Source organism: Capra hircus, chromosome 22 (assembly GCF_001704415.2).
Source record: "Capra hircus breed San Clemente chromosome 22, ASM170441v1, whole genome shotgun sequence".
Lineage (NCBI taxonomy): Eukaryota > Metazoa > Chordata > Mammalia > Artiodactyla > Bovidae > Capra > Capra hircus.
In genome coordinates, this window is record NC_030829.1 from 54178256 (window position 1) to 54202090 (window position 23835).

A 23835-nucleotide genomic window follows, 5' to 3' on the forward strand; every position below is an offset into this window, starting at 1 on the left:
TACTTTGCCAACAAAGGTCTGTCTAGTCAAGGCTATGGTTTTCCCCGTGGTCATGTATGGATGTGAGTTGGACTGTAAAGAAAGCTGAGCACTGAAGAATTGATGCTTTTGAACTGTGGTGTTGGAGAAGACTCTTGAGAGTCCCTTGGACTTCAAGGAGATCCAACCAGTCCATCCTAAAGGAGATCAGTCCTGGGTGTTCATTGGAAGGACTGATGTTGAAGCTGAAACTCCAGTACTTTGGCCACCTGATGCGAAGAGCTGACTCATTTGAAAAGACCCTGATGCTGGGAAAAATTGAGGGCAGGAGGAGAAGGGGACGACAGAGGATGAGATGGTTGGATGGCATCAATGACTCAATGGATGTGGGTTTGGGTGAACTCTGGGAGTTGGTGATGGACAGGGAGGCCTGGTGTGCTGCAGTTCGTGGGGTTGCAAAGAGTCAGATATGACTCAGCGACTGAACTGATACTAATATCATAAGCATTTCCTTTGAACTATTTTTCTGGTAGGTCTTATTTTAGTGTGTGTGTTTGTTGTTCTGATTTCCTGCAGCAGGAGACAAGTCTCCCTGGAGAGGCCTGGGACCAGAGTCCTCCACTGGAGCAGGTCTCTGGACTTAGTTGTCATTTCCTAGATAAGGGTCAGTTGTGGCGGAGCCACAAATGGCATCCTGGCGTACAGCTGAAGAAGTCAAGCCATACTACACACGAGACCAGAAAATAGACTTTAATTTCACATGTACAAATGTTGCCTTAAATTCACAGCAGTTAAGAAAACAATGTTACAAACTTCAGCTTCCAGGGAAAAGGAGAAGATGAACATTCGGCAGTTGGAGGCTGCTGTGCACATCAGCCCAGGAATCCGACTTTCTGTCTCTTGGGCCCCAGGCTCTCCTCCTTGTGTAGAATACTCTGCAGGGAGGCATGCAGCACCTTGCCCACGCGCTTGCCAGTCTGCAGGACAGAGAAGGGCAGACAGAAGAGGGCAGACGCCCGCCCGTGAGGCACACGTACTCTGACTGAGAGAAGCGTCCCTGCCAACCAGCCATTCCAAAGCCACACACATTCCATCGGCCTTACAGGACTTTAATTCAACATAAAAACCCCAGGGAGTTCCTGGTGGTCCAGAGGCTGAGACTCTGCACTCCCAATGCAGGGGGCTCGAGTTCGATCCCTGGACAGGGAACTATAGATCCCACATGCCACCACTAAAGATCCTGCATGCTGCAACTAAGACCAGGTGCTGCCAAAAAAAACACCAAACCTCCAAACCCCAACACCACAGTAGTTAACCTTCTGGGAAAGCCTCTATTCTGAGAAAGGGGAAAAAGAAGAAGGCAGCCCCCAAGCAGCAAGCAGAAAGGAACAAAAGCGGCCTCGGTCCTTAGCTGCTGCCACTGGAAGCAGCAGAACAGTCAGCCCCGTCAGAACCTGGCTACAGCCACTGCGCTGCAGAGAGAAGGCATGGGGAGACCACGGGGAATCCAGAATCTGTCTGATGAAGGAACAGATGGTGCTGGGAACCCTTTTTAACAAGCAGTGTCTAATCTGCCTGCCACCAAAGGAGACCTGCTCAGATAGGACTAAAGTCAATACCTGAATAGAGTCTTTGATGTTACTGCCATGCAGAGATGCTAAAAGCATACGTTGCTGGGATCAAGGCATGTCACGAGGTCAGACAACGCCATAGATTTCCTAATTAGCCCCCTGCACAGCAGACAGAAGGGGGCTTTGACAAAAAAACCCTAACTATATAAAAATCCTTCTTCATGCAACTGTTTTTGGGTCACATGAATCATTTCAAGAACATTATGAACCGACTACAAGTTTCCTCTCCAAGCCTTCCATGGTCTCACACCAGCTTTAGTTCACTTGTGCTACTGGTTCCATTCCCGACAATGTCAGGGAGAAAGACACCCAGGCCCTGGCGCCACCCCAGTCCTCCTAGTCATCGGTGGACTCTCCCCAGGGCTGTGTGGCTTTTCTCCTGACCCCGGACTATAACAAGGGATGAGACCCCCATATCACGAAAACTCATATGAAGAGAAGAGCTTAGTCTAAAGACCAGGAAGGGATTGAGTCTATGAAATGTGAAATCAGGATTAAGGTCCAAAGTGACTTTGGAAAGATTTCTATCGCAACATTAAGAAAAGGAAAAAATGTCCAAGTAGGGGACACTGACTAGGGAAACTGATTATTCATAGGAATGAAGACAGGGAGAGAACAGGAAATGAGACAAATAGGCCACCAGGGCTTGCGAGATCTGGACCTGGATTCGCAGGAGAGGTTACAGTGGCCGGGGCGGCAGACACACAACCAGCTGAGTGTCTAAGCTTTATCAGGAGTGGAGGGGATGGGAGTGCCAACCAGTCAGTTCAGGAGCAGCTGGAAAGCGCCCGAGTGCTGCTGCCAGGCCTGGGGACACCGAGGGGAGCAACCCACCCAGAGGCCGTGGGGGGCTTTCCCCCATCCCTCTTCATCTCCATTTACACGCTTCCAGGCCCACACGGAATGGGGAGACCACCATCCTGTACCCGCAGCTCCACCTTTGCCCACTCTCCTTAACAGGCAGGAAGCAGTCAGCCAGGATTTCAGTTCTCTCATCCAATCACCGAAGCCTGGGATTTGGCAGTTACAAGTGACTCTTAACATTATCAGTCCAACATTCTTATTCAGAAACATGGCACTGGGGTCAGAGAAGGAGAGGATAAGGAATTCTTATGGGCCAGTCGCTAGCTCCTGGTCCCAAGCCCCCGCCCAATACCATCTCAGCTAGCTCAGCGACATCTGCCTTATACCAGCTGCCCTCCAATCCCCAAAACTGCGGTGAAGAGGGGAAAATGGGGAGAATGTCCCGTGTGACCAAGGGGGCAGGAGGCAGCAAGCGGCCCCAGCCAGGTACCAGCGCCCACTTCAGAACCAAACGCACCTCCAGCATCTCAAAGATGCTCTCTGGGTCCAGGCTGCCCTTTCCCACCTTCCTCACGCACGTCACGACTCCCTTGCTGGTCACGGACACCAGTAAACTGGCCAAGGAGCAGGCCTCCTCCTGAAGAGTAGCGTCCACCACGTGCCGATAGCCAATCTGCAAGATGAGGGCAGCAGTGCGCACGCGTGGGCAACGCGCACCCCGAGGGCCTCGCAGAGGTGATGCCCACACACCCATTCGGGCCTAGTGTTAGATTCTGTTCATACGGAGAACAGCTGAGCACTGTTTGCTATGCTGTTGAAAGGCTGTGTAAACTGTAACAGAAGCATGGAATGGAAATACATGGTGGGGGGGATGGTGGTCAGAATCAAGATTCAGAGACCTTCCAAGTCAGGGGCTATCCAGGGGTCTCCAGCAGAGGTCCCCTGATGTTTCGCTGATGACAGAGATGAATGCAGAGGGCCCATGCTGATGGACGTGCTCAAAAATGAGTCAAGGGCAGGTGGCTCTGGTCGTCCCAACACTTCACAAAGCCCAGGCTCATGTAGCGATCCTGGTGGAATTAAACCTGGCCTGTCAGTCTGATCTGTATCCAGTGAATCCCGAGTGGAATCATGACAGTCTCAGTCAGAACAGGCCTCTCTGCACAGTCTTGGGCAGTGCCAGTCACACCTGAGCGTCAGCTAGCCGCTCCGCTCCACAGGCCTCGGCGCTCCACGCTTGATGTATTTAGACACCCAGGCCCTGCTCCAGCCCTCGTTTCACAGATGTGCTCATTAGGGCCCACAGAGGGGACAGTGTCTGCCTTTCAACCACCTTTTTACTATTCAAGCAGCCCAGACACCAGAGTTGAAAGAAGTAAAGGAAATATGCATTCAAGGTATTTTGGTGAAATGCCTGGTAGACAGAAGGAGCTCTGCAAACTCTGGCTACTGATACTATGAACCCACTCATGTGCTCCTGAGACCAGAGCCACATCTTCCAGTTAAAAAGAGAAAGCTGTTTATGGTAGTAGTCTCTAATATAACAAAATTAGTGGATTTAGGTTAAAAGTACTTCTGTATGGGTTGTAAACCATAACTTCTCAACCTACTAGGTAACCTTAACGGGCCACGGTTGGAGGAGATTGACAGGGAAGAAAAAACCATGAGAAATAAGCTCATACTTTGCACAGGGTGACGATGCAGGGGACATTCTCCACGCTTAGCTGGATGCAGTCGTAGGGGTCATCGGACAGTTCAATGTCCTTCGACCCTTCTTCGTCTTCCAGAACACGAACTCTTGGTATCCTAGAAGCAGAATTAAAATTCCCAGTTACTGAAAGGAAGCATGGTGACTTCTTTTTCTTGAGTTGGAATCCCCGTGCCTCAGAAGATGAAGTCACGCTGTGCCTGAGTTTGCCCTCAGCCCTGCCAAAAGGGTGCAGTGAGGAAAGGAGGTCTTTTAAAAAGTGATGCTGGGCAGAGGCAAGTGGAGAGGGGCTAGAGGCGGGGGAGATCGAGAGGCACAAACTAAATACTGCGAATGAGATAAGTAAGCTTCATGGATACATTGTACAGCACAGAGAATATAGTCAATGTTTTAGAGTAACTGTAAATGGAGTATAATATATAAAAATACTAAATCACTATATTATACACCTGAAGCTACATGAATTATACCTCAACCAACGACAAAAAATTTAAAAATGAAATTTAAAACAATACTTGGTCAACAGAGATCCAAAAAAGAGCCCTGATCCCTACCTTCTCACCAAACACAAAAATCCATACTAAACGGACCACAGATGTAAAAGGTGAAACAATAAAGCTTTTAACTAAGAACATCTTCACGACCTTCGAGTAGACAAAGATTATTAAATAGGACACAGAGTACTCGTTGTAAAGGAAACAAAACTAGCCTTCAATTATAACTGAACACACACACACACATCTTGGAGACACGGCAGGTCTGGTTGCAGACATCACAATAAAGCAAGTCCCATGAAAACTCGGCCACTCCCCAATGCATATGCAGCCATGTTTATACTACAGTGCAGTCTGCAAGCTTGGCGCAAGCATTATACGTAGAAAATGAAAAAAGAAAACAGTGCACATACCTTAATTTTAAAAGACTCTTAAAAAAAAACAAACTGGAGGATACTTTTAACTGGAGGATAACTGCTTTACAATACTGTGTTGGTTTCTGCCGTGTACCAACATGAATCAGCCATAGGTATGCGTATGTCCCCGCCCTCTTGAACCTCCCTCCCACCTCTCACCCCATCCCACCCCCTCGGTTGTCACAGAGCACTGGATTTGAGCTCGCTGTGAAAAACACATAAAAAAATGTTAAACATCATGTGAACCTTCTTGCAATAGTAACATCAAAAATTACTGATCACAGGTCACTGAGACAAATATGTACATAAGGAAGAAGTCTGAATACTGCAAGAGATGTGAGGTGAGAAGATGCCGTTGGGAAAACGGCGCTGACGGACCTGCTGGCTGCAGCACGGCCACAGACCTTCACTCTGCAGAGAAGGCCGCACCAGCTAAGCACAATCCAGGGGTGCGCAGTGAGACAAGGAGCGCCTCTGCGTGTGCACGATGTAACACAGACGATAAGCTTCTGTTTGTCAAAAGGCATTATCTGGAAACTAAAAGATCATCCAGAATGGAGAAAACAAATTATTTCTCTGTGTGAGTGTGTGTGTATAAACTGACACATTACACAAAGAATTCCTACCGAACAGAAAAGACAGACGACTCAACAGAAATGGGCGAAAGACTTCAACAGGAACCTCAAAAAAGAGCCTATTCACATAGCCGATAGACACTCAGAAAGGTGCGCAACTGAAAATATTCATCAGGAAAGTGCAAAATAAAACTACAATGTGATACCAAGACACACCTACCAGAATGGCTAATATTAAAAAGACCAAAAAAAGGGGCAGGGGGGCTGGCAAAGACGCAGAGCAGCTCAGACTCTACACAAAGCTAGGAGTATCACTTGGTAAAAGCAATCTGGAAAACCGTTTCACAGTATCTGCTACCACTATTTGCAGGAGCTCAAAACTGGCAACTACTCAGATGCTCGTCAGCAGAAGAATGGATACATCAGTGTGGCATATTCGCCGGCAGTGGACCAGCACACAGCAAAACAGAGGGCCGTGACCACAAGCCACAACACAGAAGCCTCAAAGCATAATGCTCGGTGACCGAGGCAGACATCAGCGAGAAAACACCGCGGGATTCCGTGTGGACCACGCACAAAGCGCCCTATTGCTTTACGGCTGTGGTTATCCTCGGGGGGTGCAGTGACTGCATGGGGGTACAGGGTGGGAGGGCTTCTGGGGGCGGGCGCTGTTCTTGTTTCTTGAGCTGGGTGCTAGAAACACAGTGGCGCCATAGAGCCGGCTCATTCCAGTGTGGGGTGGGGCCAGGAAGGAAGAGGCGGTCCAGCCAGCTCCGGTTCCGGAAGCAGCGCCAATGCTTTTCCCCGTGCCTCTGCCAAGAGCCCCCTCTGATTCAGTCCTGCTGCCTGTCCCTACGCACGCCGAGGTCCAGAGCAGAGGGGTTTCAGCCCGAGAACGTGCCGCGAGGGTCCTGCCCCGAGGAGTCCTGCTATGGTCTGCCCCGCGTGAAGTCTCCGTGCCAGGGGCCCCCAGGGTGGAAGTACTAAGTAATAGCAGGTGAACAGTTTGAATTCTGATATGGCAAAAAATAGGCACGCATACACACACACACACCCCTTCCCATCACACACGCACAAAGCACGCATACACACTCACACATACCCCTTCCCATCTCACACACACACCCCATCACACACAAAGCACACATACACACTCACACATACCCCTTCCCATCTCACACACACACACACACACCCCTTTCCATCACATACACACTAAGCACGCATACACACTCACACATACCCCTTCCCATCTCTTACACACACATACACACACCCCTTCCCATCACATACAAAGCACGCATACACACTCACACATACCCCTTCCCATCTCTTACACACACATACACACACCCCTTCCCATCACATACAAAGCACGCATACACACTCACACATACCCCTTCCCATCTCTTACACACACACCCCTTCCCATCACACACAAAGCACACATACACACTCACACATACCCCTTCCCATCTCACACACACACACACCCCCCTTCCCATCACACACAAAGCACGCATACACACTCACACATACCCCTTCCCATCTCTCTCACACACACACACCCCTTCCCATCACACACGCACAAAGCACGCATACATACTCACACATACCCCTTCCCATCACACACAAAGCACACATACACACCACACATACCCCTTCCCATCTCACACACACACCCCTTCCCATCTCTCTCTCACACACACACACACACCCCTTCCCATCACATACACACTAAGCACGCATACACACTCACACATACCCCTTCCCATCTCTTACACACACACACCCCTTCCGATCACACACACCCCTTCCCATCACACACAAAGCACGCATACACACCACACATACCCCTTCCCCTCTCTCTCACACACACACACACACACTCCGACCCCTTCCCAATCCTCTGGCCATAATGCGGTTCATCAGAAGGGCTAGAGGATGTTCTCGAGAGAATGGCCGCCACCCTTCTAGCAGGCCCTGACTACAGAGTCCTCTCCACACACCAGGGGCACCGAGTGCCTTGCAGAGTCCGCACCCCCTGCTGCCTGCATGGCTGCTGTGCTCTGGGAATGGGACTTGAAAGCTATGCCCACGACAGCTGTCCTCCCCAGCCTGAGCAGCTGGGTTTACCATTCTGATGTACAGTTTGCCCAACACTTCCCCTACAGCCCAACAGCCTCATCTGGTTCTCCTCTCCCTTTCTGCCTTGGTGCCCATGGCAACTAGCTGGCAAGACAGGGAGTGATTTCTGAGGCTTGAGGTACAACAGATGGCAACTTCCTTTCTTCCCCAACCCAAGGCCAGGCTGCTGCGGATAGCATCTGGGACGCGAGGCCTCACAGTGGCCACAAGGGCCAGGCCTGCCCTCGGCTAGTGTCAGCCAGGAGTCTAAAGGCCCAGCAAGGGGAAGGGGCTCTACAGCTTTCATCTCAACAGAGCTTCGATCCTGCAACGTCTGACCTACATTTATTCAACTTTGTTTTGGTTTGTTGTATTTTAAAGTGTGTAAGTGGTCTAAATTCCACCACAGGAAAACTCTGAAATCACTTTTTTAATCACCCATAATGTGAGCACTTGAAAATAACCATAACGTCCATTTGGGGGTATTTATGTTTGTCGTCATTGCTGTACAGTTGCTAAGTCATGTCTGACTCTTTGGGACCCCGTGGATTGTAGCCCATCAGGCTCCTCTATCCATGGGATTTCTTGGGCAAGAACACTGGAGTGCATTGCCATTTCCTTCTCCAGGAGGTCTTCCCAACCCAGGGATCGAACCCACATCCCCCGAGTTGGTGGGTGGGTTCTTGACCCCTGAGCCACGAGGGAGGCCCAGAGAGCAGAGTACAAAGCGAGCAAAGCCCGGGCCCCTGTGGAGCTTTATCTAGTGAAAGTATCTGGACGGTTGGCTGGGCCGCTGGTTTCGACTCACTCTGCTGTTCTGTGGTTTTCGAACATTTTTCTACATGGTGCATGTTTACTTATGAAAATAATAATCCAAAATATAAATACAGAAATATATCTAGTTTTAACTTATGAAATCTGTTTTCTGAAGCTTAAAATTAAATACCATCACTGTCGATGGGGAAGCCCCTTGTTATCCTCTCCGACGACCTTCAGTCGTAACGCCCTCTGCGGTCCACTGCAAATGCCCCTCAGGGTCTCCACAGGCCCCGGCGCTGTCTGCAGCAAGGCTTACCTTGTGTTGAAGAGCGCAGCCTTCACAGCTATGGAGATGGCATCGAACAAATTCCCACCACATTCCAGCAGCTAAGGGAGACAGGGAGTGAGGCGGGGAGAAGCAGTGAGCACCATTTCTCACCTTAAGTATTACCCCAATGAAAGCACGCTGGTTCCTAAAAAATACGGACCAAGTGTTTATACAGACCAGGAAGCCAGGCTGCTCGGCCGGCTCTCCGCTGCGCACAGGCTCCTCACCCTAACTGCAAGTGCTGCCTGCTGCCCCAGCTGTGGGACCACCGCTCAGAGGCCCCAGACTGTGTGGAGCAGCTGCTCAGGCAGTCGGGCCTACGCTAAGGGAAAAACTGCTCACTGGCGTTTTGCCCCAGCTAACTCTCAGAAGCACTCGGCAAGCATTCCAGTCACCTCTGCTTGCATATACCCAGCCTCCAGACAGGTACACAACTGCGGCCACTGATGCTGCCGCCGCCACCAGGATCACGCTGACGACCGCAGTCACTGCTGCTCGTAATGACCGATGCAAATCTGATGCTCAAACACCTCTCACTCCATGGTCTCGGTGAAGCGTAGCAACAACTAAGGTCTTTCGCACATTTTCACCCGTGAGCAAAAGTGTTAGCTGTACTCGAGTGCTCCTGTCCAAGGAGGGTTGGAGCCCATCATTAAGTGGAGGGCAACACACCCTTCTTCCTCACTCTCAAGAAGCCTTGGCCTGAGGTTATGGAATAAAGCCAATGGGAAGAGAGGAGAGGAAGTCACGTGGAGAAAGAAAAGCCGTGTATTTCCGTGTGTGTTTATTTAGAGTCTGTCTCCTCTACATCTCAACTACTGATTCCTGAGGCTGGACGCTGTCGGCTCTGTTTATTCCTTTCTCTTCAGAGCCCAGCAGAAGGGCTGCTGGGAAGGAGGAGCCTGGCAATTATTTATGGAAGACAGGCAGGCTCAAAGCCCGGGCCTTCCAAACTCTGAGAATCAACAGTCACACCTGGCATGTCTCATGCACTGCGTCCACGCCCAGTACAGACTCTAATTCCCACCTTTAAGCTTTCTGGGCAAGCCTCCAGTAGACTCCAAGCATCTCTCCTACCACCTCGTATAATTACTGCTTATCAGAATATGATCTCCCAGCCTGTGTTACCAGCTGGCTCGATAACTGCAGCGTGTTGGGTCGAGCAGCCGGACTAGCTCCCCTGCACCCTGGTTCACGTACAGACTGCTGCATGGCTAGACGCTGGCGCTGGACAGGCTGCTTCGATTCCTGTCTTTGCTGGGTGACTGCTGACTTCCCCAGTTTGGACCCACTTTTCCAGGCTTCACAAAGGGTGAAAGCCACTCTATCTTCCAGAGGTGTTCAACATATGAGTCTTTGTAAAGTCCTCCAAAGTGTCTGGCACACAGGAGGCATCAGCTAAGTGTTTTAAAAATATATCCTAATTTGCTCTTTCATCTTCCCTTTGTTCTCCTCACAGACTGTCCAGTGTGTCCACAGCTTCTCCATCTTCATTGCTGACAACCCCTTTGGAGAAGAAATTCCGATGCAGAAGGCCTGCGGGTGACCAGGACCCAGTGCACCCTGAGCTGCTCCTGTTCACCGTGTATCCCTGCTCATGGGAGGAGCCTACGGTTCTAAGGTGAGACAGTGTCTCTTTGATGTTCACCAGTTTTGCAAGAGGCGGCACTATGAGGACAAGCCTGTCCAAATCAAAAGTGCATGAGGCCCCCTCGCTGGGCCAGCCTCCTAACGAACCACAAGTGTGTGGGGTGGCACCTCCCTGGGCAGCTGTGAAGCATGACTCTTGGCAATGACTATAGGCTACCAGTTCCCGCCCTCCTCAGAACCAGCACCTGTAAAACTACCTGCTTAGTAGGAATCAAACTCCTGCTTAGTGGGAATCAAACTCCAAATACAGACTGGAGACGAAAAAAAGGAAATGAACTTGTGATTTCATTATTTTTACCCCAAAGCATCAGCATTCAGAACAGACCCAAACCTGCTGGACAGTTAAGCACTGCTCTTTTGGCTAGCTCTGCCCCATCTATGAGCAAACTAATTTAAAAGTTTCCAGAAAGCCCTGCCCTGTTTCACGCAGGGCCGACAATTAGACAGCCAGGCTGTTCCCAGTAATGAAGCTTACTATCAGTCCACAAGATCAGCCTTATCTTCATACTCATGAAAGGACTTGTTTGGTCCCTGGCTTTGCCCTCTGCCCTCAATATGAAGTGGAAGATGTAGTCACTCACCTCAAGGTTCACAAGATTAAAGGGAAAGAGACCTAGTAAGAGCCTGTACATGAGCAAGAAACTGGCAAAATAAAGCACAGCTGTCAGAGGAATTACTGCCACGTGCCCAAAACCGGGCAGACAAGTGACTGGGAGGGAAGCACCAGGAAGGAAATGGAGGGCTAGACCAGAAAGACGCCTGCAGGCACAGACTTTGGAGAAGGAAAGAGGCAGGGCCTCGGGTCCTCATGGGAAAACAAGGGGGTCAGGGTAGGTGGGCTACAGTGTTTTCAAGGGAGGATGAGGTGAGGTCACGAGTTGGCTCTGGCGTTAAACAGCCCTGGCTTTGGAGCCCAGGATCACTGCTCATGAGCTGAGATCCCCTGGCAGAGTCCCTTGACTTCGCTGTGTCTCAGTGCCTCACTTATAAACGGGGAAGGCTAGTGCCCACTGGCAGAGCATCTGTAACGGCTACACAGAAATGCAGGTGAATGCTCATCTTCCTCGTTGCAACTCTGCCGATCAGTTCTGCTGGTACCGTCTGCAGAATATCTCGTTTGCTTCTTCCCAGACAACCTCTGTGGGTGATTTTGGGTGCTACCATGGTACAGCTGTTGGCAGATTTAGGGTCAGGTGGCATCATCCGCGCCCCACTGCACGTCTGTTGTATGTAAGTTAAAACCCATTATGGGAGACCAGTGTTTCCCCAAGTAGTCTCACCCTGGAAACTGAGAGTATCCAACTGAAGACGGGAAAAGCTCAGGGAGGAAAGCGGGCCCACGGGTTCCCACAGACGTGGGGCGTGGCCGGCGCAGTGGCGTGAGACCTACCAGCACGTCCACGTAGAGAACCCAGCAGTGCTCGCGGGGGCTAATGCACAGGGACTTGAGGTCGATGCTGCTCTTGTTGTTAAATATCCGGTACAAGGTGTTAGCAATCTCCGTGCCAAGGTCATCGCCTCCGCGACCTTCAAATTCAGGGGCAGCGCTGGCCGAACTGCACAGAAGGGCGACAGGAAAGGGGTGAGTCTTGTCGCATGCGGAGCAGAGGCGCAGGCTTTGTCCCGGGTTCCCCGGGGGGCGCTGGGAGGAAAGCCCACGTGGCAAGGCTGCACCTGTCCCTCTTCCAGCGTCCAGACACAGGCCATGAGCCAGGCCAGGACCGTGCCTGGCTGTGCTGCTGTGTGTGGTGGGAGTGCCCACTGACTTCTCACACAAGCCACCTTTATCCAGAGAGAAGCAAGAACACTGGTGAAATGAACCACCGCCAGCAATAATGAACTCTCATATCTTGAACGTTTACTAGACTCTTCTCTGGCAGGCCAAGGAAGGAGGAGGCCGAGAGAATGAGTCTGGTCTACAGAGGGGTGACAGTGTACACACCAAGCCTAGATGATGATACTCTCAAGACAAAGCCACAGTGCAGGCACAGTAACTTTCCTGGGGTTACTGAGGATGTGCACATATACACACATATCTGATTCATGTTGATGTATGCGGAAACTAACACAGTACTGTAAAGCAATTATCCTCCAATTAAAACTGTTTTTAAAAAGAGACATATAATAGTATGTCAGAGTTCTGTCATAAACTTTAGATTATCATGGTACTAAAAGGCAGGAAACTAAGAACTGTTTGCTGACTTAAATATCTCTTCACTTTGGTTATCGCTTCTACTTTGTTATTTTTCAAGAGAAGTGCTTTTGCCTTCTTAGCTTCCTGAATTTTATGCCAAACGACCTCAACAAAGAAGGAGCAAGCATCAGCATGTGCGACACCCGCCCCCGCCAAGCACTACTCAGTGTTTTAATAGGAAATTTTTTGAGGGTTTTGCCTTAACAAAAATAAGCCCTTGGTACATGTGTGGGGGTATATAGACACCCCAGTAATTATTTTATTGTAATGAATTTAAGGCCCAGAAAGACAAGAAATCGGTTGTTTCAGTAGGTCTCTACAAAACCACACATGGAAGCTCTCTGGTCCCTGTCCATCTGTCCATCCGCTTGTCCTCCCGGAAGGTTCCAGGCCCTGGACTAGGCACTAGCGACCTAGAGACAGTGGGACAGGTGCAGACCCAAGTCAGCAGTTCCAGGGACGCAGCAGGGAGTCACATGGAAACAGGCACACAGAAACGGTCAGGGAGGGTCGCAGGGGATGTCAGTAGGTCTTGAGGGTTGGAGGGGGTCTCGAACCTGAAGATGAGACAAGCTGGCCTGACCATAGACGGGCAGGGGGATTCCAGCCCGAGCAAAACCTCTGTGGAGGCCGAAGGCTGTGCCCACCCCATCTGTATGCTGAACCAAACCTGACCTCCTCACAGGTTTCACTGTCCCTTCTGTCTGGTCCATTCTAATACAGATATAAGATGAATCCTGAAACAAGAGTGTAGCGTTGTGTAATAACATTGCTCCTCTCATCATACAGTCTTCCCTGACCACTACAAGCCAGGAGAACTCCCCCATTTAAAAATCCCTAAGAGAAACTTCACCACTGCCATAGCAACCTCACCGTTCCTTCCCGGCCTCGGCCAGACTTGGGCACCGAGCCATGAAAAGCTCATTGATGGTAAATTAATCAAGTCACTAGGGACCAAGTTCATTATTTTGCAGAGCCAGCAAAAGACAACCTGTTTCTAATGAAAACCCTAAGCCATCAATATTAAGTCCTATCTTTTAAGTGTTTAAAAGCGCATCTGTACAGAGCTCTCGGTGGACAAATCCTGCAGAGGTCCTTATGCCTAAAATGTTTACCCTTCCCTCATTACAGTAGGCTGAGTCCTCCTGGGTGTGACTAATGACGGGATGGATCCATTAACTCTTCTATAGCCCAAAGGGACGGTTTAAGAACTTCCCAAGCCAGTTGGCTAAATTAATCTACCAACAAAACCACACCCCACTGTTTTTTTTGACACTGCTCTGGTTTAAAGTGGAAAATTTTCCCATTTTAAATGATTTCTCCCCCCAGCCCTTAAAAAAAAAACAAACACACAAAAACAGGTTAACCCTTTCTGCATAGCTGCCAGCCAGAGAAAGGAGGATTTAGAAGCCCATGAGACCATGGAAAGCTCCCGGGCCCTCCCCGAATGTGTCATTCAGCATGCTTGGCTTGTAGCCTAGCATCAGCCAGGTGAGCGCTCTTGGGCCCGTCTTATGTCTTATGTCTCAAGGTAATGAACGGGTGCTCTGGTCTTAGGACTTATGACTAGACCACAAATGTTGGAGTCAATGAATGCAGACCAAGGGACTCCTAAATAAAAAAGCTTCTCTATTTAGTACCAAGTTGAGAGAGAGAGAGAAAGAATGCAGGCTGGTAACCTTAGCCCCTGTTCACAGGCATCACTGTATATTCTTCAGTCGAGGAACATACACGGGGTTTTACGGCATAAAACAAGTGCTTTCTATAATTACAGTTACTGAAACTGATTCGGATCCTTTATAAAGTATGATCCAGCCCCTCTTCCAGGGCTGCTGGGAAATCGCTTATGGAGCTGGATAAACAGAAAAATCCTGGAAGGCTGCCACTCCCAGTTCTCCAGCCTCCTGACTCATCGCCTCCTCCTGCTCCTCCTGCTTGGCGCATCTCTGCTCTGACGGGATTAGGCTGAGGTCAAGGCCGTGTCTACCTGGAGCAGGACTTGGGACACTAGGCCCATTGTTGTTCCCCTTGCAACTGATCTCGCCCGCAGAGCCGTGACGTCTTACAGCCAGGTGGGCCAGGGGTAACTCCGGGCCTCACCTCTAGGCCCCTAGCCCCTAGGCAGGTCCCAGCTCCCCTGACTCCTCTGGGGGCACACTGCTCATTTCCAAGCCTGCTGAAGCGCCCCAAGGGTATGGGAACAGTGGCACTTTCTGAGTGTTTCATCTTAAGCCCTCGTTTGAAGTTTCTGGGAGAGTTACCTCGTCAGCTCTGCAGACTTTCAGAGCCCAGCGAGCCTCAAATGACTTCTGCAGGTTACCTCTCTGCTTTGCCCCCACCCTCGACCCTTCGGCCGAGAACGGTGCCCGCTTCAAGCAGCATGAAGTAGGTAAGGAAGAGAAATCGAGTGGCTCCACCCACCAATTCAGGGCTTGAAACCAATCCAGGTTCAGCGTGAGTGAAGAAAACAAGTGATCACACTTAAAAGCAGTTAAGATTCCGGACGAGTGAAAAGCGAGGGACACGCTGAAATGTCCATGAATGAAGTGTGTTCTCCCCAACTGCCCCAGCTAAAACCCGAAGCTTCTTGAGACCAAACACAGTCCCTAAACCCATCAACCGGTGGCCAAAGAGCCGGGAAGGGACCTGACGGACGGCCCCTGGGGGTAACCAGAGTGACACAGCGAGCTCACGAAGCCTCACCTTCTGGCCTCAGATGGAACCATCTTTCCCAAAGTTTCAGCCTTCTTGTAACACAGCCTACTCTCAGGCTACAACTCACGAGCCAGACACAGAGGCAGGAGTTAGAAGGTCTGAGCCCGCTCCCAGTTAGAGGTGCTGCCAGCTATCTCTGGAGCCGAGCTCAGAAACCCCATTGTTTTCCTCCTCCACGGGTACAGGGATCAGGCTCATGTCTCAGGTACCCTTCCCTCAGGGCATCACCTCTGAGACCCAGGGAAAATCACTGGGGTGGGGAAGGTGTCTACCCCAGGCTCCATATTTGACTCCAAGCAGATGAAAAGAAGTAGAAGCAATTAGAAGAAAAGCAATTAGTTTTCCGTGACCTCTCTACCACTGGGAATTGAAATAATTAAAAATATGAAGGTTGCTGGCAAGTAGTTAAGTCAAGCTGGGCTCAGGCAGGCAGGAGGGGGTCCCACCACCCCCCAGTTGCTTTCCTCCCACTGGGTAACACCTCTCTTTCAGCCTGTGGATGGGTGTGTGCCTTGAGCTCTCTGGCAGAAGCCCCACGCTTGGGGCCCAGGTGGGGTTTGTGGCAGCACCCTGAAGCCTGGGCACAGCCACAGGTGCCTGGAAGCCATTCTTATTCACTGCGTCAAAGTGTAGGGGGTTTGTTTACACAACTGTGAGTTGCTCTTGGAAGACACAAATAAGCTTCTGATAAAGGTGGCAGCCAGAGGTGCCTGGTGACCTCTTGTTTGAAGGAAAATGGGGTTTTATGAATCTCATGGTGATTCTGTGAAGAAGGGTGCCACCTTGAGAAACAGATTCAGGAGAACTTCCCCTAAAAGTGGGGCTTCTAGGCCTGCTGAGGTTCTCTTGAGACTTACAGAGGAGGAGAAAGAGAGCAGCCACTCTCAGTCAGGAGAGAGGGGCTTACTTCTACAAGCCAGATCTGGGGAAGAGGCTGCTCAAAGGCTCCGCCCGCCTTAGAGCCACCCTCTCCAGCCAGGACTAGAAAGGGCCACGGGCAGTGGGCCAACCTCGAGCCATGTTCAGACGCAGAGCCACAGGGAAACGTGGCCCCTGCAGCAAGCATGAATGCAGCACTCTCCCTGGCCTGGCCACACTGCCTGCCTTTGATCTGCCTGAGAGGAATGAGGCAGGAGATAACGAAGAGAAAGAAAGGAGAGCAGATGACAGCCCCTAACACGTGGTATCTGCTCTTCAGTGACTATTTACCGCACTGAACAGGCAGATCAAGGCAAGAGAGGCATTTTTTCTTCCTCCATGAGCAAAGGAAAGGATAAGCTGGAGGCCTGAACAAGGTCACCACCATGTACAGCAACTTAAAAGATGGGCTGGTTCCACTGGATGACCCGGAATGCTGAGAGTGGCTAGGCAGAACCGAGGGGAGACTGCTCCAGGGGACCGGGACTAGGGGCAGCAACGCACTGGGATGAAAACTAGCCTGAAAGATGAACAGACACGTTCTGGAAACCGCGCAGGGCATCCCGCCAAGGCTGGCTTCTGCAGGCTGTATGAAATAGGAAGAGCAAAGGCTCACAGCTGGACCTGAGCTGGCATGACTAGCTGTGTGAACCCAGGAAAGTCACTTACCCTCTCGGAACCCCTTGTGTCATCTCTTACCGGAGTTTTGTGAGGACCAATGTCTGTGTTTGGAAGTGAAGGCTGCAAGTCTACAACTCGCCGTGCAAGTGTGGGTCAGCATCTTTGCAGGAAAGGGCTGACATCACAGGCGGCTGCTACCTTTAGAAGGGCCTGCTTACGAGGCTGGCCCTTGGCTCGCATCTGGGCACTCGGCTCTTAAGAGAGGACCCAGTCAGCGGTAAACTGGGCCGAGCCCGTGCAGATACCGTACGGTGTATGCCAGATGCCTGCTTTCCTTCTGGGAGTCCGCAGCTTCACTGTGTGTAAAGCAGACGGTGCCTGCGCCACCAGTCAAAGCCTTGGGTGTTGAGTCTCTAATGGGTTTCCTCAGGCAAAATTATCACACACGGGTTGCTGTGTTTCTGTAACAATCATAGCTCTGAGTACAACTACATGCTCCACGCTGAGTCCTCCGAGTCTGTTCAGGAACTCTCCGACTGTGGGGGCGGTCTTGCCCCTCCACCAGTGAAGTATCAATATTACATATCTGCACCCAGCATGAACCAAGAGCGCCTCATCCATTTCAAGAAGGCTCGCTGTCGCCCCTGCTGGCTGGAAGGGGGAGTTACAGGCAGAAGATGAGACGGCCGGCAGCCGGGTGAAAAGCCCCATGCCTTGGAAGGGGAGGTGGAGAGAAAGAACACTTTGGAAAGCCCATGGAATGTGTAAGGACTGGGTCCTCGCTCTATTTTCATTACCTAACTTCCTCATCATCACCCCAGTATCATCATCTCCATTCTTTAGATCGCGAGATTCAGGCAGAGGGGCTGGGTAACCAGCCCGAGGTCACACAGCTGGCGGAGAAGAAGGCAGTGACGAGGCCGGCCGGCTGGCTGCTGAGGGTGCAGAGTCTTTGCTCTTCCCTGCGCCCACGCAGCTTGCCTGGCTGCCACCCCCCAGCCTGCGAGATGCTTGGCTGGTCCTCGACCCCGCTCTGCCGAGCGAGTCATGAAAAGTTTTCTGCAAAGCTAGAGCCGGAAGACGGATGGGGCCTTATAGCACAGATGAGTCTTGTCAGGTATAAATGATTATTTTTCAAAGCTCAGTGACACCCATCATTTCCTATGACTCTTGTAACTACCGCGTGCTGGACGGCCTGGCAGGCGCCTTCCTTTTTCAGACGGGGAAAACGAGGCCCGGCTTGGCTTATCAGGACAAAGGCAGGCCCTAAGCCCAGGCCTCCTCCTGCATTTCCCAGGGCCTGGCACAGCAGGGAACTCGGCACATACCTGCTGGCCAGATAAAGGATGATTAAATACAAAATAAAAGTGGGCTCAGCAGGAAACCAGAGGTTCATTCTCTGAATCTGCTATCTTTTAAATCGCTTTTCTTTAAAACCATGTGCAGAGTACTGACCAGTCAACAAAGAACTCCAAGTAACCTTCGTTTGGTTTCTCCAGCTTCGGCGTCCCCATTTCTGCCTTCACGCCCACCAAGATGTCGGTGTGACCCTGTGGACACAAGCAAGAAGGGGCCTCACTCGGGGCTGACAGCCTGCCACCCAACCACGCCCTCGTCTCCCAGACACACGCCTCTCGGGACTCTCTTAGGATCAGTGCTGGGACTTGAAAAGGGGCCCTTTAAGAAGGAGAGGCGTCCTTCAGATCTACACAGACCCCCTCCCAGAGTTGGCTGTGGGTCTCATGTTTCCCCTGGAACAAAATGGACCCTGAAAGCCCAGAGGGGCTGGCTCCTGAGAGCCGACCCATTCCTCAACATCAGTACAAACCGTGGGCCCAGCACTCACCAGCTTGACCCTGGCAGACCCACTGGTGTTGGACACCACGTCGGTCTCCACTTCGACACATCGGTAGTCGTCACAGCCGCGGCCATCCACACGGAGGTCTTCCTGGGTGCAACAACCAACATCCTAAGGCTGTGGGCCTAAACCTCCAAGAGGCTCCTCAACTGACTCCCTTCTTCCCCCCCTAGAGAAATACGTGGTACAACAGCTCCTTTTAGGGATTCGTCCAGAAATCCTGTCCTGAGAGCTGATAACATTACTGTCTTACATATGAGGAAATGGAGACTCAGAGAAGTTAAATGACTTGTGTTCAAGGTCCCAAGGCTAGGGAGAGTAAAGCTCGGCTTCCCATCTAGGTCTGAAGTGCAAAGTCCAAACTATATACCACCATCCAGAACAGGTACACACGAAATCCGAACAAGAGACATAATAAATAAGAGCTGTTTCTTTCCAAATCTGCAGTTCTGAAGCCACAAGAAACACGGATTGTCAGTTACAAGTTCACCTGTCTCAGCTTGTAGCCCTCCTACCCCCTAAACGCAACCAGATCTACTCTGTAAACGGCTGGAAACAATCAGCTGGTGTCTTCTAACACAGGCATTCTCTAGGACAGGGTCAGCAGTTAGGCCCCCAGGCTGCTCGGTCTGTAAGCTGTCCCACGGGAACCCAGCCATGCCTGTTCACGCAGGGATTCTGCGGCCGCTCGCACACGCCCACCGGCAGAACTGAGGGGGCGGGGACAGAGACCACATGACCTGCAGCCCCCACATCCCTACCACCTAGCCTTTCACCGGAAAAGTCTGCCGACCCCTGCTGCAGAGGACGGGCTTCAGGGTGGTCTACGTACTGCCTGGCTTTATCCCCAGTTATTTACTTCCTCAAGTATTTACTCCTATCTGTATAACTCATAGATGACCATTTTACGTTGTGGCTTCTAGCATTTATCTTGTTGCTCAACGAGTTCCAGATTTCATCACTGGGAGTTCCCAAGGGTTGGTTAACCCTCAGATCTCTTTAGAGCACTTCTTTACTTCTGATAACATGAGGAGTTCCAGCCTCTGGGATTTTCCCTGCCCCAACCCCGGGATCAGCCTATTTCCTAAGGAGCCCTGGTTCCCTTTATGGGAGAATAGTACTTAAAAACCAAGATCTGGGTGCTAAGTAGATTCACTGCTACTAGGGTATCATTGCTTCTAGATCTCAGTAGAACACAGCCAGAAAAAAACGTGTGTGTACTAACCCACGCATATACACATACCTTTATTTCTGTGGATTATCAGTCCACATGTGGATTAAAGGGCCATGTGTTCATACTGAGAGTTGGTTCCAACCTTCCTCCGTGCCTTATCTGTAACTTCTCTCAGGGAGAAACCTGGCTCTCATTATCTACAGTGTATTTGTTAAGTCTCGGAATACACATAGTTTCAGAATTGTTACTGCCATACCCCTATGAGAAACAAGTTTACTAATACAGTATTTGTGCAGACTTCTTTTTGTCTTTAGCCTTACATGTTGTTGTTCAGTGGCTCAGTCGTGTCCGACGCTTTGGGACCCCATGGACTGCAGCATGCCAGGCTTCCCTGTCCTTCACTATCTCCCTAAGTTTGCTCAAACTCACGTCCATTGAGTCGGTGATGCCATCCAACCAGCTCATCCTCTGTTGCCCTCTTCTCCTCCTGCCTTCTATCTTACATAACCCACTCAAAACACCTTTTCCAGCTGTCCTCCCTGCGCCTGTTACTCACTTGCACCCCTTTCAGGTTCCATTATAACTGCTGATGTTCCATTTTGAGTCCACCACATCCTGGCTACTTTTAACTCCTACTGACCTTTGGGCCAGGCGGCCTATCACTAGGGCTCTAGGAGTTACCGCTGCCAGGAGAGGTGCTCAGACAAACGTCCCTCCCCCCTCATCCCTAGTTCACGCTCCCCTCTTCCTACTTCCTCCCACCCACTCCGTCTCTTTAGCTCCTGGTCCATCGTTCCTGTATCTTCTTTGCACAAATGAACCTTTACATGAGTATTTTTAATATCCTTTTCTTTCTTATACAAAAGATAGCATACTACAGATACTCTTTTACACTTTGCTTCTTTTTAAACACTAATGCCTGTGCAGGAAACCACTACACATCAGCTCATACAGACTGTTCTCATTCCTTGTAAACTTTTTTCCTGAAAGCTCCTTCTTTCAGAAAAAGAATCATCACCTCATTAGATTCTCAAAGAGGGTAATGCTCCTCAAAATGTTAAAAAAAAACAAGCACAAAAGAAACCAAAAACAAGCAAAAAAAAAAAAATCCAAAACAAAAAAGCAAACCACTGTTCTAAAGTATGTAACTATCGGAAACTTATCTTTGAACTGCTTGACTAACTGCATATCTGACTTTTTTTATTTTGAGAAGTTAAAATAAAGGAAAACACTGCCTGCTCTTGCCACACAGTACCAACTACTACCATCTGTCGTTTTTGTTTCAGCTCTTTCAACTCCTATTAAAGGAGAGAAAATAAACAATCCTAAATCAGGCTGAAGTCCCTTTGCAGCCCTGCCGCTCCCAGCCGTCCTCTCCTTGGAGGCAACCCCTACCTGGACTCTGGGGAGAGGGGTTCTTTAAAAGCAACAGAATTTCATGTCTAGGAGAATGAGTCTCCTGAACTCTGTAGAGAGATCTCTCTTCACTGGAGGATCCAAAGCTATGTAACTGTGTCTCTTTACAACCCCACCTACCCCATCCACCCCCATCCACATGAAGATTTCCTAGGTCCATCTCTGCTTGCTCCATCCCTAAGGTATGCATGTGTGTGTGCTAAGTCTCTTCAGTCGTGTCCGACTCTTTGAGACCCTATGGACCATAGCTCACAAGGCAAGAATTCTCCAGGCAAGAATACTGGAGTGGGTTGCCATGCCCTCCCCCAGGGGATCGTCCCGACCCAGAGACTGAAGCAGCATCTCATTTCTTACGTGTCCTGCATTGCAGGCAGGTTCTTTACCACTAGGGCCACCTGGGAAGCCCATCCCCAAGGTACATCCTGATGGAAAGTAAAAATCTGGCTCAGAAGCATTTACCTTGAGTCTTCGGTGGGTTACAAGTGTGATGCACACTTGTGAGCATCACCAGGAGCCTGAGTCACGGACTCCAGGCCTGGTCCTGCCTGACTCGCTGCTCGACCTCAAAGGTGTTTCTCTAATTCCATGGATGTACACATGAAAAGAACCACCACTGTTTGCAAGAACTAAAATAGCAGCGACTGCGTAATGTGTATTTACTGTCTACCAGGCTTCTCCGGTGGCTCAGTGGTAAAGAATCTGCCGGCAATGCAGGAGATATGCAGGAGACGTGAGTTCGACTCCTGGATTGGGAAGATCCCCTGCAGTAAGAAATGGCAACCCACTCCGGTATTCTTGCCTGGAAAATCCATGGACAGAGGAGCCTGGCAGGCTACAGTTCATGGGGTAGAAAAGAATCAGACACAACTGAGAGACTAAACAAGGAAAAAGCTACTATCTACCAGATAATGTGTTAGGAAGTTCATACACGTCAATATGTCGAATCCTCACCATAACCCATAACGTAAGATTTTTCATTCCAGTCTACAAACGAGGATCAGGTTGAGAGATGCTAAATGGCCCAAGGTCAGAGCCAGTCAATAGCACTTGAATTCCAAGCCAGAGCTCTTAACCCCACTTCCGCAGTCTCCTGTGTTCTAAAGGGTCTCATTGTGCAGGTCAGGCAGCACAGGCCTCCTGCGAGGACGAGCTGGCTGGTGGCCGCTTGGCCCTAGTGAGGATGCTAACGACTATGAGAGCAGCGGGGCCACAGGGCTTCCAGCTATGCTTTAGATTGCCACCCGCTCTGGAAAGATCTAATCAGAACCCTTAGAAGTGAGAAGGGATGTCAGAAAACTGGGCCACCAGGGCTTCTCTTTCCATCCCTTAAACCACTCTCTGAGCCCTCTTTTCTCAGCTGGGAAGGCTTGGGTGACACGTAAGAGATAAACTAGCAAGCTACAAATTTCCCTTTCCAGGGATGCATATTTTTGTTGTTTTCCATCAAAACAAGCACACAAAAGGAGAAAAACAAACAAAATCCCCGAATCACTGCACACAGGACTTTTTCAAAATCCACTTTTTCTCATAGAAGACTCTAGGAATCACCCAAACCTGGCGATTTGGCCTGGCTCAGAGCTTGACACCCTACACAATATTTTATCCAACTGCAGTACTCAAATGAAGGAACCAATCCATGTGTGAACACTTAAACACTGGCTGCCTTGAAGTGAAAGCTCCATCTAAAAAATCAATAGGGGAAAAAAAAAATCAATAGAGGTGTCTACAGGTGACTGACCACACCAGGGAGCGGAGGAGCCTTGTCCTCAGGGGACAGGGGACTGAGCACCTTTCCAGGTAAAGGCCTTCTGCCGGGAGCCAGCGTGAGGAATTCCACCCGTGACAAGGTCATGCGGCAAGAGCTCTGATGGCAAGGCTAATCAGACCCCAGGTTTTCCCCCTGGAATTTCCTGAGCATCCACCCCCCAAAAAATAAGAATCTGCCTGCTTTTCCACTCTTCTGATATTCTCTGGAAAAAGTCAACTCAGGGCTTTAGTCTTCTGCATTTGAAAGGGGTGTTTCAGTTAAAACCCCTCTGATTGCTCTCTAGCTTGCCTAACAGGTTCCCCGGACCTCTTAACAGCTTGTGAATTGCTTACAGCCCCCCAACCGCGAGAGGCACAAAGCTTGAAAGCATCTTAAAGATACAGAGCCTTTTCTAAAGAGTTAAAAATTATATTGGTGACGGGTTTTCACTGTCGACTCAATGACTGCTGCCAGGCCTCCATATTCTTTATCTTTTAGGCACCTGGAAGGATGTTACTCAATGTAAGCAGGATGTAGAAAAAGATACATAGTAGTTTTGATGTTAGCAACACTAGACTTTTGAGTTAATTGCTTCTCTTTTGCTGTAAATCACTGTACTCCCTCTACTTGTTATAAGTTGCTGTATCTTTGCTGTGTAAGAATGTAACTTTAGTGCTTTCTGAGAGAGGCACCAGACCTTGGGAAGATCAACACAAATAAG

The 23835-nt window shown here is 50.1% G+C and overlaps 1 protein-coding gene across 1 annotated transcript in view; it reads right to left on the bottom strand.

The window, feature by feature from the left end:
- The window catches only part of EXOSC7 (exosome component 7), a 28969-nt gene continuing 5845 nt past the window's right edge, over positions 712-23835 (bottom strand). The window contains exons 2-8 of the mRNA XM_005696051.3: positions 18766-18867; positions 18375-18469; positions 11862-12027; positions 8810-8880; positions 4097-4220; positions 2932-3087; positions 712-956 (exon numbers count right to left, since the gene is read on the bottom strand). Coding sequence (XP_005696108.1) covers positions 852-956; positions 2932-3087; positions 4097-4220; positions 8810-8880; positions 11862-12027; positions 18375-18469; positions 18766-18867 — 819 coding nt within the window. The 3' untranslated portion in view covers positions 712-851. The remainder of the gene's footprint in view (positions 957-2931; positions 3088-4096; positions 4221-8809; positions 8881-11861; positions 12028-18374; positions 18470-18765; positions 18868-23835) is intronic.